General features: G+C 45.4%; 1 protein-coding gene across 1 annotated transcript in view; it reads right to left on the bottom strand.

The window, feature by feature from the left end:
• Window positions 1-264: 264 nt before the first annotated feature.
• Window positions 265-12,584, bottom strand: part of GRIN2B (glutamate ionotropic receptor NMDA type subunit 2B) — a 206,986-nt gene continuing 194,666 nt past the window's right edge. The window contains exons 11-14 of the mRNA XM_052774502.1: window positions 9,874-10,034; window positions 7,589-7,776; window positions 5,561-5,799; window positions 265-3,705 (exon numbers count right to left, since the gene is read on the bottom strand). Of these exons, the coding sequence (XP_052630462.1) occupies window positions 1,798-3,705; window positions 5,561-5,799; window positions 7,589-7,776; window positions 9,874-10,034 (2,496 nt within the window). The 3' untranslated portion in view covers window positions 265-1,797. The remainder of the gene's footprint in view (window positions 3,706-5,560; window positions 5,800-7,588; window positions 7,777-9,873; window positions 10,035-12,584) is intronic.

The following is a 12,584-nucleotide window of genomic DNA, read 5'->3' as shown; positions in this document are numbered from 1 at the left end:
TCAGGAGAAAAAAGACATATGAAAGGGGAGTTCAGCTTCTCACTCCTACCATTGCTGCCTTTCCTTTAGTTTAACTTGCATCTGAAATGATACAATGGAAAGAAAAAAACACTCTTGTCGATACTAGGTGCACCAGGAAAGCTGTCACTACAACTGCAGGGATGGGAAACCCTAGGCTATTCCAGCTTTGCACCTGTGCTAGTATCTCTCGCTCTCGCACACAGAAGCACGCATACATGTACACACACCTCTCAGCCTCGCACGTCTTGTCTTCAGCCCTCGGCACGAGTTTCTGCGCTCTCTGGCATTTATTCAAGCACAACACTTCCCAGGAAGACAAGCCGTGTACTTCCCCCGTACATTCAATAGCAAATATACATATATATTTCCCACGGGTGCGCATACCCTCCTCCCATTTCCACATGTGCAAGGAGGCATTGAAACAGTCCACCAGCACCACCGCCACCACACGCACCCTTTCATGGCATGTTTTTCTCCTCTCCAGCACCATGCCAGCACTGGCAGAGGGCACCCTATTCTTTTTGTTCCAACCTGCTGGCCAAGGGTAGGGAGGTCAGAAGGATGAAAACTCTTTTTTTTCCCTGCCCTCCTCGCTGAAAGGACATGCCAAAACAGGCTTGGTGTCCCCTGAAGCGACAGTGACAAAACTCCCCACCTTTCCCTACTCTTTAGCTCTGTTCCACTGTGTTTGTTATCCAGACACCTTATAGGATCGTGGGTTTATTTTGCTTTCTCCACAGACATTTCAAGTATAAAGTTATTGTATATACTCGCGTATAGGCTAACCCATACTACACACTGCTCCCACCCTTGAAGTACGTCACAACTATTGAGCAATTCACAGCTAACGAACCAACCCTGCACCCCCTTCTCCAAACTCCTCTCATTTCAGTGCAAACCAGCATCCTCTGTCAGAGATTCCAGCAGCCTCCCTGACTCCCGGGTTGCTTTCCCAAAGTCAGACCCTGCTTCCTTTCCATCTCTCCCACTGGTCTGCCACAGATCCAGCGGCTGTAATAGCCATAGTGAAACCACCAGCCAGACCTGCGGACAAGCCTTCTCTCCCTCCCCCCACACCCCCCAGCAGACAATTCAAAATTTTAGCGTAAAATTTCTCAGCATATACGCAAATATATATATATTTCAGCCCTAAACCCCCATAGTCTTCACAAAATAATGTAACGAGAACCTCAGTATAGCTAACATATAAGTGCATCATCAAGTTAGTTCATGTTATTCCCCCTTCACTTTCTCCACATCTTCAACACTACTCTTTTCTAGGCAGTTTTAGGAAGAGCTGCCTGAACAAGCATATTTTCCTGCATGTCCATTACACTGCTTCTGCTGTCTCCTCCTGTCACACACACGTGTGTGTGTGCACATGCCCTTCTCTGCCGGCAGCCAGCAAAAGTGAAATGCTAGAGTCGCTGCCGCTCCCCCTCAGCCCACCCCTTCCCTGCCTTTTTCTCCACTTCCTGAAATCACGAGCAAGGATATCCAACTCCAACGTCACTGTAAAGTGCAATGGCCAGGAATGGAGGAGAATGGGAGGAGCGAGAACATGGAAAAAGAGATAAAAGGGGAGGGGTGGGAAAGAGGAGGAGGAAGAGGGGAAACCAAAGAGGTGGCACTTGTCACCAGCGCTGCACTACTCGGAACTCCAGTATCCCACAAACTAAGGACGACCCAGAAGAGTAGCCGATGGGACTGATCCCACCCCACCCTCCCACGCTCCACATACACCCCCAGTCCCTCCCCATGCTCTTCCCCTCTCACTCAAACGTCAGACTCAATACTGGAGAGTTTCTCATAAACATGCCCGTTGCTGGAGCCATTGAAAGCCCTGGGGTTTTTGTTGTTAGGCACACAGGGGTTGGACTGGTTCCCTATACAGATGTCCTTCTGGAAACGGGCTGGCACAGCCCCGTGAAGGGCTGAGACCACCGGCTTGTTGGTGGTGACGATGGCTCGGAAGTCTGGCCTGGCTTTGGGCCCTCCTGCCACCACAGGCTGCCTGAAGAAATAAGATTTGCTGCCGTGGAGCAAGCATTGGTCATCCCCAAAAGTGGGGATGAAAGGGTTTTGGGTGACCCGGTCGGGGTAGAGCGACTTGCTGAGCATGTAGCCCCCGCTGCTGCCGGGGTTGTTGTGGTGGTGGTAGCTGGTGGCGGGCACTGAGGACTTGTTGTTGGCAAAGGTGGTCTCACTGGCTGGCATCTCAAACATGTGGGCATAGGGGCTCCCCTCCAAAAAGCGGCCCTTGTCCTTGAGGCTGACGCTGCGGGGGGCCAGGGCCGAGTCGTCCTTCTGCAAGTCCACAAAGGTGTCGTAGGAGTGCTGCCGGCGGAGCTTGTTGCGGTTCTTCTTCTGCACCTTGGAGGCAGAGTTGGAAGGGCTCTGAGGATACTTGGAGGAGGAGGTGGCGCTGGTGGCCACGGGCACGGGGGCAGGCGGCTGGTCCAGCTCTTGGAGCGAGTTGTCCTCACTGATGTCATACAGGTTGCCTGCTTTCTTGCAGGCCTCGCAGCGGATGCAGGCCTGGCGGGTGGAGTTCTGCCCCACCACCGCTGGCGTGTAGTTGTGCAGCTTAGAAGGGCAACCACGGCAGAAGTTAGCCCCAGGCCGGTCCTCCCAGTCTAGGTTGGTCAGGTTCTTCTCCCATGGCGCTGGGACCCCGCTCACAACGCCATGCTTGTGCTCGTTGCTTCCACCAAACTCACCCGAGCCGTGCTTGTGGTGGGCCCTGTTGGTGCAGGATCCACCCCCTCCTCCTCCCGTGTCGCGCTTGAACTCATCTCCCCGCTCTTTGTAGATATCCGTCAGGTCCACGTGTTCCCAGTGCGGCGAGTTCTCCTTGGCCCGAAACTGATCCAGGTAGAAGTCCCGTAGCCCTTCCTTGTCCCTGAAGTAGCGCTTGTGGTCAGGCGAGCGGGGTGGGCGCCGACGGTAGGCCAGTTCTATCTCATCAAACTCCCGCCGGGACTTGGCGGAGGCCGGGCGCTTCTTCAGGCTGTCCTTGTACTGCTGCTTCCGCCGCTTGGCCGCATTGCCCTCGATGTTGCCGTAGGTGACCGTGTGAGTGGAAATGTCAGAGACATCCGAGCGGATCAGGTCGTCATGGGCCCCGCTGCCCCCATAGCGGTCACTCTTGAAGGAGAACTTGCCGTAAAGGTCACCCAGCTGGCTGTGCTTGGCAGGGGGTAACCCCAGGTCCAAGGGCTTCTTCCCAATGGACCGTGACTGGGTGTTGAAGGGCGGGTTGTCACAGTCGTAGAGCCCGTCGATGGAGCTGGTGCTGCCGATGCTGTGGGGGCGGTGGTGGTGGTGGTAGTGGTCCTGATACACATTGCTGTCCTTCAGCTGGAGGTTGCCAAAGGTCCTTTCCACCTCGCTAATATAGTCACTGAAGAGGTTCTCTTCGCAGGGGGGGTTGTTGTAGGACTTGCAGTCTGAGTGGGTGAAGCTGCGGCGGTGCTCGGAGATATCGTAGACTGACGACTCACGGCGGATAAAGTCCAGGGCACTCTGAGGTGAGCCATTGACTCCTGACAGGTTGGCCATGTTCTTGGCTGTCCGAAGCAGGCGGAGGATGTTGGAATGGGTGTTGTTCATAGTGGCCGTGGGGGAGTTCATTGCTGACTGGCGCTCCTCGATGGCCACGCCATGGATGCAGCTGTAGATACCCTGAAATGAGAGAAAGCAGGAAGGTGAGTGGTCCTGCAAAGAATACACGAAAGGGGACCCGGACTGGGAAGCACCCTGTGCAGCAACAGCATGTTCCTGTAGGCCGGCAAGGCCTGTCAGCCTTCCATCATGAAGCATAATCAAATAAAATTAAATCAGACCTGCTCTACCAATACTTGCTGTTCTGCCCCTCTTTCTTGCCCCTCACGTTTTTTCCTTCCTCTCCATTCCTCCTCCTCTGCTTTGCTTCATGTCATATCTGTAGGATGCAGGAATACCTGCTTGCATCTGTAAGTGTTACTCAAATCTAGTAGGTGTAACACGGAATTGCAAATGGGGAAAATAATATCCTTGGGAACAAAAGCATCAAGACAAATGTTTCTGTGTGGATGAGAGGAAGTAAGTCTGTTTTGGCCCTTGAAATTCACCTGGACATCAGTGAATCAACGAGACAGGAGCTATCTTAAAAAGGGAACAGCTTCATTTGTCATAAACTTAGCTACATTAATCACCAGTGCAGATTAGAAAAGGAAACAGAGAAAGAGCAGGACTGCTGAATAGGTATTTAGATCTTCTGCATCTAAGTTGAGTGAGGTACAATAGAATTTTTAATTGCATTCTGTTAAATTTAACAGTGATAACAGGCTCCAAATTGACATCCCTGAAAGCGGAAGTCCTCTATCAACCCCAAATCAGCCAGCAAAAGTGCCCAATTCCTCCACATTCCCTACTACCTCATTTCACCCATGACACAGACTGTTTGCAAGGGCTACCCCTAGAAGCAGAAGGAAGGGGTTCATTTACTCCCTAGCCTGCCAAATGGCGCCTGCTGATTAATGTCAATTGTGAAATGGATACCATCACATCATGTTACCATGGTTTCTCAGCAGCTAGCAGATGATTAACACTTTTCAGACTTTTCACCAACCTGGCCCAGGTCTAACAGATAACCCCAGAATGAAAGAATCTGTACTTAGCTAAGGATCACCAAACAATCCCCCATCTCATCTGCAGACTAAACCAGGTTAGAAACTAACAATATAGAAGAGAGGCTGTGCCCCTGCATTCAAAAGGCTTTGTCATTTCTCCTCAACAATATGTTATGTAGCAATTACATACTGCTTGCACAATCAAAGTTAATTCTGTTATATCGGACACCGAGGTAAAAAACACCGAAATTTGACCTCACTTCAGAATGGATCAGGAGAAGGGACCAGTGGCTTGAAAGAAGGAAAAAAGCTCCAAATGGGACACTGCTAGCTACACTAATAGCAGAAAGATGACTCGGAAATGATTAGAATCTGCTTTAAATGTATATATTATAACCTAAGGTAGATTTGCATAAAGCAATTGCTAAGGTCCTCTCTGGAAGGATTTCTGCATGGTTTAGGGCATGGCTTTTGGTTAGGGACTTCTGACTGTCCATGATAGCACACTTCTAGTTAACATAAGGTTAGCTGAACAGCTGTAATATAGAGGGCAATGAAAAACTCCTGAATTTCTAATCATGTTATCCACCATTACCTGACTTACTGTCCCTAGATTTGGCCTCCTCACAACTCACTTTGGAGGAGCAGACAGTTACAGCTAACTTCTCTTTATACTGCATTTTCATTTCCACGTGAAATTTCCATTTCTGTGACCAAAATCCAGCAGAGACCAGAGATGTCACAGAAAAACATTAGATGCTCTTGCAACATTAATGGTGAAAAGATGCCAGCCTTTATCCTGCAGACCACCACGCCATGCCACCTGTGTGTTAAACAGTCTCGGTGGATTTCCGCACCTCCAGTACGGAATGTCTGGACTGTCTGAATAAAGCCTCTGTTCCTCCCCGCTAGCTAATGACACTCACCCTGCTGATGGAGAAGACCACACCAGGCTTGCCAGAGCAGACACCCATGAAGCAGTGGCGGAATTGCCAGTAGAAGAGGTGCTCACAGATGAAGGTGATGAGGCTGAGGGCCATGGCTGCTCCCAGCATGTAGAAGACACCTGCCATGTTATCTATATCCAGCTGACTGCTCATAACCTCGTTCTTCTCATTGTGACAAATGCCAGTGAGCCACAGCGCTTCCAGCTCCTCCATCTCCCCTAGAAAGACAGAGAGAAGGAAAGAAACAGGTTAGATAGCCCTGCAATGGCTAAAGAGCTCAAGCTGGGGCAGACTGAAAGCAAGAAGCTGATCTAAGGTAATTTCCAGTGGCCATGCTCATTTTCCACATCTATTATGTCCATAAAATATCCTGACTGCCCTTCTGATAGGGGCAGGTGCAATTTGTCACAGGGAAGGCAATAGGATTTTTCCACAGCCAGATATTAGCCACAAAAAGCTGCACCACAGGACACAGCTATCACACTTGCCAAATGTCTACAGCGAGATCGTGAAAAAGTTGTCCACCAGATGACTGAAGACCTGGCCTCACAAACTTCCACTTTCATATTAGGTCAACGAAGAGAAAAATCAGTGACTGATACTGGTAGGCAAAAATGAGTCACTTCTAAATGAAAACATTGTACATTTCCAGCTCAAAATTCAAAATGTTGATTTTTTTAAATCAAAATGTCTGATTTTGAATTTGTTTCCATCATATCCATAGCTCATTAAAACTAGGTACAATGTTCCCAAAAATATTTGTGCATTTCTACCTGTTTTTCTTCCCTTCAATTTTGTCCAAATTCAACAATTCCAAGCCTTCTGACCAATCAAAAATATTACTAATTTGTATCAGCTAGGAACAAATGTTCTGTAGTCTAATTTCATACCCCACTTACTCCCCATTATGGTATTTTCATGAGGGAGAGAGAGATAAACACACACACACACACACGTTGAGACATTCAGAAACAAACTAATTTTGCAGGTTGGCAATTCCTTTCATGCTGTTAGGAAAGTTAGTTTTTCACATTCGCAACCTCCAGTTCAGTGACAGGAGGAAAAAATCCATATATTTATGTGGTGCCATAGCACAGTCTTTAAAGCTTTATGAAGAACTTATGTCTTTTTCTCAAATAATACATATTAGGATGTTTAGGAGACAGAACACTGTATCTGTCAGGCGGCCAATTTTCTGTTGAAGTATATCATAGCTATGTTCTTTCCATATTTATTATACCATATGCTATTTTCAGATTTCAGAAAAAAATAAATACTTATAAATAAAATAAACTGTGAATTTTATTTATTCAAAAAAAGGACACAGCACGATGTAATATGGAATGGAAAGGGAAAGCCAGGAAAATATTTCCTAAGAAGGAATTCCTTATCCCATGAATATATTTTTTTTAATAATAGCAATTTCTCTGCAAAGAATGAGATGAACTAGGTAACTATAATGTTCTGATTAAAAACTCACTCCAAAATATGCTTCTGAGTCTCAAGTCCTTCCTTGGTTTTTTTTTGACTTTTTGGAAAATCTGAGCTAACTCTTTCATCCAGAAATTTTTATCCTTTGATTTTGTAAACTCTGCATGGCTTGATCCTGGCTAGAACTATAAAGCATGGGACAACAACAGAAAGTCCAGTATAATTAGTGGGTTTGGTCATGGCAAAACCTCAAAGGTAGTCAAAAAGTTCACAACAGAAATCTTGTTTTTACAAGACATTCTTTGCACAAGATATTTTTCAAACACACATCTGAGGCACTTCTATGAACCTTTAGTGCTTTTGACATTGTTTTTGATGATACTGCTACCTTGCATCAACAACATAAAACAAGTGACATCCTCACATTTTTGGTGTAATGCCTCTAACAAACCCTTGTTAACAATTTCCTGTTCTCAACTCAAATCTGAAGCACCAGAGCTAGTAACTTCTATTTCTTACATGCAAAACCTGGTATTTCTTAGCAAAACTCCAACTCCTCTTTTTCCTGTCACTTACCATCTCCAAAAAGCTGTAGAATGGCAAGATCAACCTGGCGCTTCCAGCCTGAGTCCTTTTGGATGGCAATGCCATAGCCGGTGGAGGCAAACACTTTCCCACTCCCAATCGTCACCAGCTTGCAGCCTTCATCTCTGCCAGCCATGTAGTTTAGCACTGCTGCATCATAAATGAAAGCATCCAACTTCCTGCACAGGTGCAAGAAACAAGAGGGGTATAGTACAGAAAAGACAGAATCTGTATGAGCTCAAAGGTATTCTCAGGTAATTAAGGCAGAAATGAACCTCTTTCAGATAGACTACAATAGGTTGCATCTTCACCTTCATCAGAGTTAACTAAAATCTGAGCCTAGAACCTGTTAACAGGTGAAGCTAGATCATAAATGAGGACTGTCTGTTTCTTTCTGACTCTTTGACAATCATCATTTCTGATCTGAAAGAACATCTGGAATACAAACATACTGCAAGATAAAGATGAATGAAGAGGAAGTCAAGGGGATCTATAGTCCTAAGAATAGCTTATATTTCTGTACTGCCTTTCATCTCAAAGGAACTTAAAATGCTTTATAAAATGTATCAATATTAGATAGCAAAGTAGGGGTTGGAGTAAGGAAAAGATTATCTCCGATTCAAACTGCTGGCATGACTTAGCTGAGCAAAATGTAATTTTCTTCAAATTAAATACAGTCAGGACATCATGTTTAACTCCTCAGTTACTGTGAAAAGCACTACTGGATCTTTACCAATGTCAAGTGGCTGTGATAGCAGCTCGATGGTTTACCATGCTGAGTAGCTCTTTGGTAAAGAGTGCTTAGCTGAAAACCACAAGCAAAATTCTGTTTCAACAGAGAAATCCCCATTATGGGCTGGGATGGGTAGACAGCACAACAGACTGATGAGAGCCTTCCTCTCACTGCAACAAATTGATTTGGGTGTGGGGGGCAGTCTCAGGGGGCTGCATCTTCCACATAACCAAAGACAGCCGATGAGTAAATCCTCCCACTAGATCTGAAATGAAGCACTTTCTGATAAAAGACCAAAGACCTTCCACCTTGCACATTCTCACACCCACGCTATCTTTTCAATCCACCTGCTGCACATGTATTTCCAGTATGGTGATTATCTCAGTTCAAGTGCGTATCTGTGGGGAAGACTGTCCAAGGGTGGCTATGAAGCCAGGATGACATCTACCACAAGTGATGAACTCTATTTCATCCATAGATTTCCAGGACAGAGCATATTTATTTCCTGGATGATGACTATCCTGGCAAATGTACCTTTCCAGGATGGCATCCAACAATGGTACAATCACTTATAATGGGCTGTGTGCCTCTGAACCTGGCAAACAGGTTTAGAAATATTCAGTCAATCTAGTAATTAAATTGGCTGAACATCTTCATTCGTGCTTTGGAATGAACTTTCTCATAAGAGTGCAACACGAGCATAAGCAAGAATGGTTTTTTTCACTGGGGCTGGGCCGGCAACCAAAGTGGTCAGCTCAGGGAGGAGGTCTTTAATTATAAAGGACAAAGGCTTGCAAAATGGCACTTTAAGTTAGCTTCTTTACAGATTCACTGCTATTAAAACAGGATGAGCTGTTCAAACATACCTTTTGCTAATGATTTTTCCCACGTTTCCCAAATTACCCAAGGAATTGCTCCCATTTTATATACTTCCTTATTATTCAAACAACATTTTGTTCAGCCCTTGATACTAAAATATTCCAGAGAGGAGGGCTACTTCCAAACTATTTGCTTCAAGCACACCTTCCACTACACTGTATTAGCTAGTGATACACTGAGGTGGGATTAGTCTGACAAGGCTTGTTTCAGCTTCCTGATTAACATAATCTTTTATACACAGAAGGAGGGAAAACAAAGGAATTTCCAGATGACAATATAAATGCTCTGAGGAAAACTTTGTCCACAGAGGTCTGTGAGCTTTTCGTGTGCTAAGGACCCATCAGCATGAAACATCTTGATGAAGCAAGGTCTTTGGGACTAATATACACAAGGCTAACATACACAAGAATACAGAAGAGCCTATTCTTTTTTTAAATAGTCTTATAAACACAGGAAAACCAGAAACTCTTATACAGATGTTAATAGAAAAACCTGGCTAAGAGAACCACAATTATTCTCCTGTGCTGTGTGTGGTCTTGCTATACTTCTAACCATGGAATGATAATGGAGGCTCATTTTCCAAACCCCACAAAAAATTTTCTAGACAAGCATGCAAAGAAGTCAGGTTTCTGTGGTGAGTAAGCATGGACGAAGAAAGCCTCACCCAGTCTTCAGCGAGAACAGTGCATCATCCACCCCCCTCTGATTGAACTTCACCATGTAGCTGTGCATTTCAGGGTAGTTGTTGCGAATGTTCCTTTCTGTGCTGCCATTGGGAACCGTCCCAAAGCGGAAAGGGGGCGAGAAGTCATTGGGTTTCTGGAACTGGAGAGACAGAAAAAGAACATTTCTCACAATCTTTCAGCAAGAAGCAGCCATCTGAATGGGAGAACATAGTCCCCTCAGAAGGTAGTTCTTATTTTATTTTACTATCATGTAGAAAACATTATTGAGAAGATATTATATTTCACTGTTTTCAAACACAGACATCTCCTATTAGTGCCTAAGAACCATGAAGTGAATCTGAGCAACCCGGTCTTTTTGTCCACTCTAGATTAAGTGCATAAAATATCCAGTGATCAAAGATTAAAAGGAGGTTAGATAAAAGAAAAAAGGAAAATGGAAAGGGAAAAGGTAACAGTGGCTTTGGAACACAGTCAAGGAAAGATTTTCAATAAAATCTATGTGCATTTTATCCACAAAGCGTCATTTAGTTTCTAAGAAGTATCTTTTTCAGCTCTGTGGATGCCTTTGCACTTCCTGATTCTGACTGAAGTAGAAAAGTAATTAACGAGGAGACACCCCTCTCAGAACACCTCACACCCACTTCACCAAACGAATGATCAGCTTTCAAACTTTTGGGCAAATGTCCCAAATGAAATGCTATTAGTGGCTGCAAGTCACTAGTAACATTTGATGCCCAGAACAGAGCTGGCAGAATACTCCAAACCTTTTGCTGCTCCCCAGAAATACATTCATCATAACATTCCCCTACAGCTGCAAGGCTGTGAGATTTTATATGCCACTTGCTTAACTCGAGTCATAATCAATGCTCTCTGGGGTTTTATGAGCAGTAAAATTTAGACTGTCAATTATCAAGACTGCTTAAAACCCCTAGAACAAGCAGACAGGAAGAAGCACAGAATTGTAAGCCAGGAACTGAATAAGCAGTAAAGAAAAAGATGCAAAGGTAGGTTAGAAGGAGAGAAGCCTCTCCTCTCTCGATACATCAAGCAGTAGCTTGCCTGGTGCTAATTCTTGACTCCCATCTGTGACTGTGTATTTGGATGAGCCCGAGAAGCACGCTAAGAGCACGCTAACGGTCAGAGCAAACCCATTTAACAGCAACAGTTCACCTGGTACATGAACATATACAGTCATATACTGCCACCTTCTATAGTGGAAAGTGGCTGCAGTCTATAGCTATAACTTAAAGACACGCAGATGAGCCTTGTTCTTGAGTTCTGCGCAAAGCCATTTTGGAACCTGGTCAACTCAGCTGAGGAGGCTGAAGCCACTAAAGCAGTGTATCTCTCTCATTCACAACATCTCAGCAATAAGGCCAACCAGGAACTGTCTGTCGGTAGGTGAACGCACCATTCATGTCACCTGTTTCTGTGTACCAGTCAACTCATCTGGCTGTGCAAGGAATTGTCTCTCCAGTTTGGATGGTGAGATGGGCTGGCCTGTATGCGCACACACGAGTGCACGAGAGAGAACACACGTCCTACTGCTTTAAGCCAATAGAAAACATCAGGGCTGTTTTTTGAAACACAGGTTGGCACATCACCAAAAAAAAAAAGAGGTTTCACATAGCATAAAACAGGCAGTAAGGTGGCTCTTAGAACCTTGTCACAGCCCCTAGGGATGAAGACAAACTCATAGCTATCAAAACCTGTAATGAAAGCAAACTTTGATGGGAGAAAAATCACTGCAGCATGCTAAAATTATTCTTTTTTACCAAGCTGATTATAGCAGCAGCTTAGGGCACCCATCACAAGAAGGGCATTGCCATACCAGGCGCAAAGGAACACAGTCTCTCCGCTGACATGCTAAAACAGGAGTTTGCAAAGCGGGCAACTTGCTTCCCCAGAGGCTGCAGAACCCCGGCATGAGGGCGGATGGGGCACCCCCCATCCCCACAGAGCCCTCCAACAGAGTAAAGTCAGCAAGGCAAGCAGCAGGCAGGCCCAACCAACATTGGTGTGACCTCAGCTTCAGCATGCCCTTTGGAGGGGCAGCAGCTATGACAGCCTCTCTCTGGGCCCAAAGAGTTTTAAGACAAAAAGAGGCACCATCCAATGTCCATTTTATACCTCCACCCTCCATTCCCAGTGATACAATCTCTAGTTTTGTCTGCTTCCATCACTGTGTCTATGAACTGGAATAAGAAGCATTATAGAGTCAGGCAGGGCTGTGATAAGGGGCACGATCCCACCTCCAAACTATCCTTTGTCCTCCCTGTGTTCAAGGGCCCATCTTAGCAACCAGAGGTGAAAGGCTCCATATTTAACTTTTAATCACCTGGGCAATCAATAAATAAATGAAAACATTCCTCTTGAAGGAAATGACTGTTTTCAGCAATTGGAAAAGCATGTTTCTAGAAATGGAAGCCAGGCTGATGGCTTCTACAAAACAACATACTGCGCATTCACTCATCATCCCTTACTCCCTGCTTATTCCTCAGTCAGAACAGATCTGCAAATGCAAATTATTCTCCACGCACCCACATGCACACACACACTTCAACCATAGCCTGGTGGACAACGAGACAGGAAACAGTCTGAAAAGGACCCATATGGGACCTACACTGGAGATCTTTAGCTTGAATGCCTAAGATGATCACACATCCCCAGCCACCTGGTTTGGTGTTTG

This window comes from Harpia harpyja, chromosome 23 (genome assembly GCF_026419915.1).
Source record: "Harpia harpyja isolate bHarHar1 chromosome 23, bHarHar1 primary haplotype, whole genome shotgun sequence".
NCBI classification, from domain to species: domain Eukaryota; kingdom Metazoa; phylum Chordata; class Aves; order Accipitriformes; family Accipitridae; genus Harpia; species Harpia harpyja.
The sequence above is the reverse complement of the archived record's forward strand: the minus strand, read 5'-3'. Positions and strand labels throughout refer to the sequence as shown.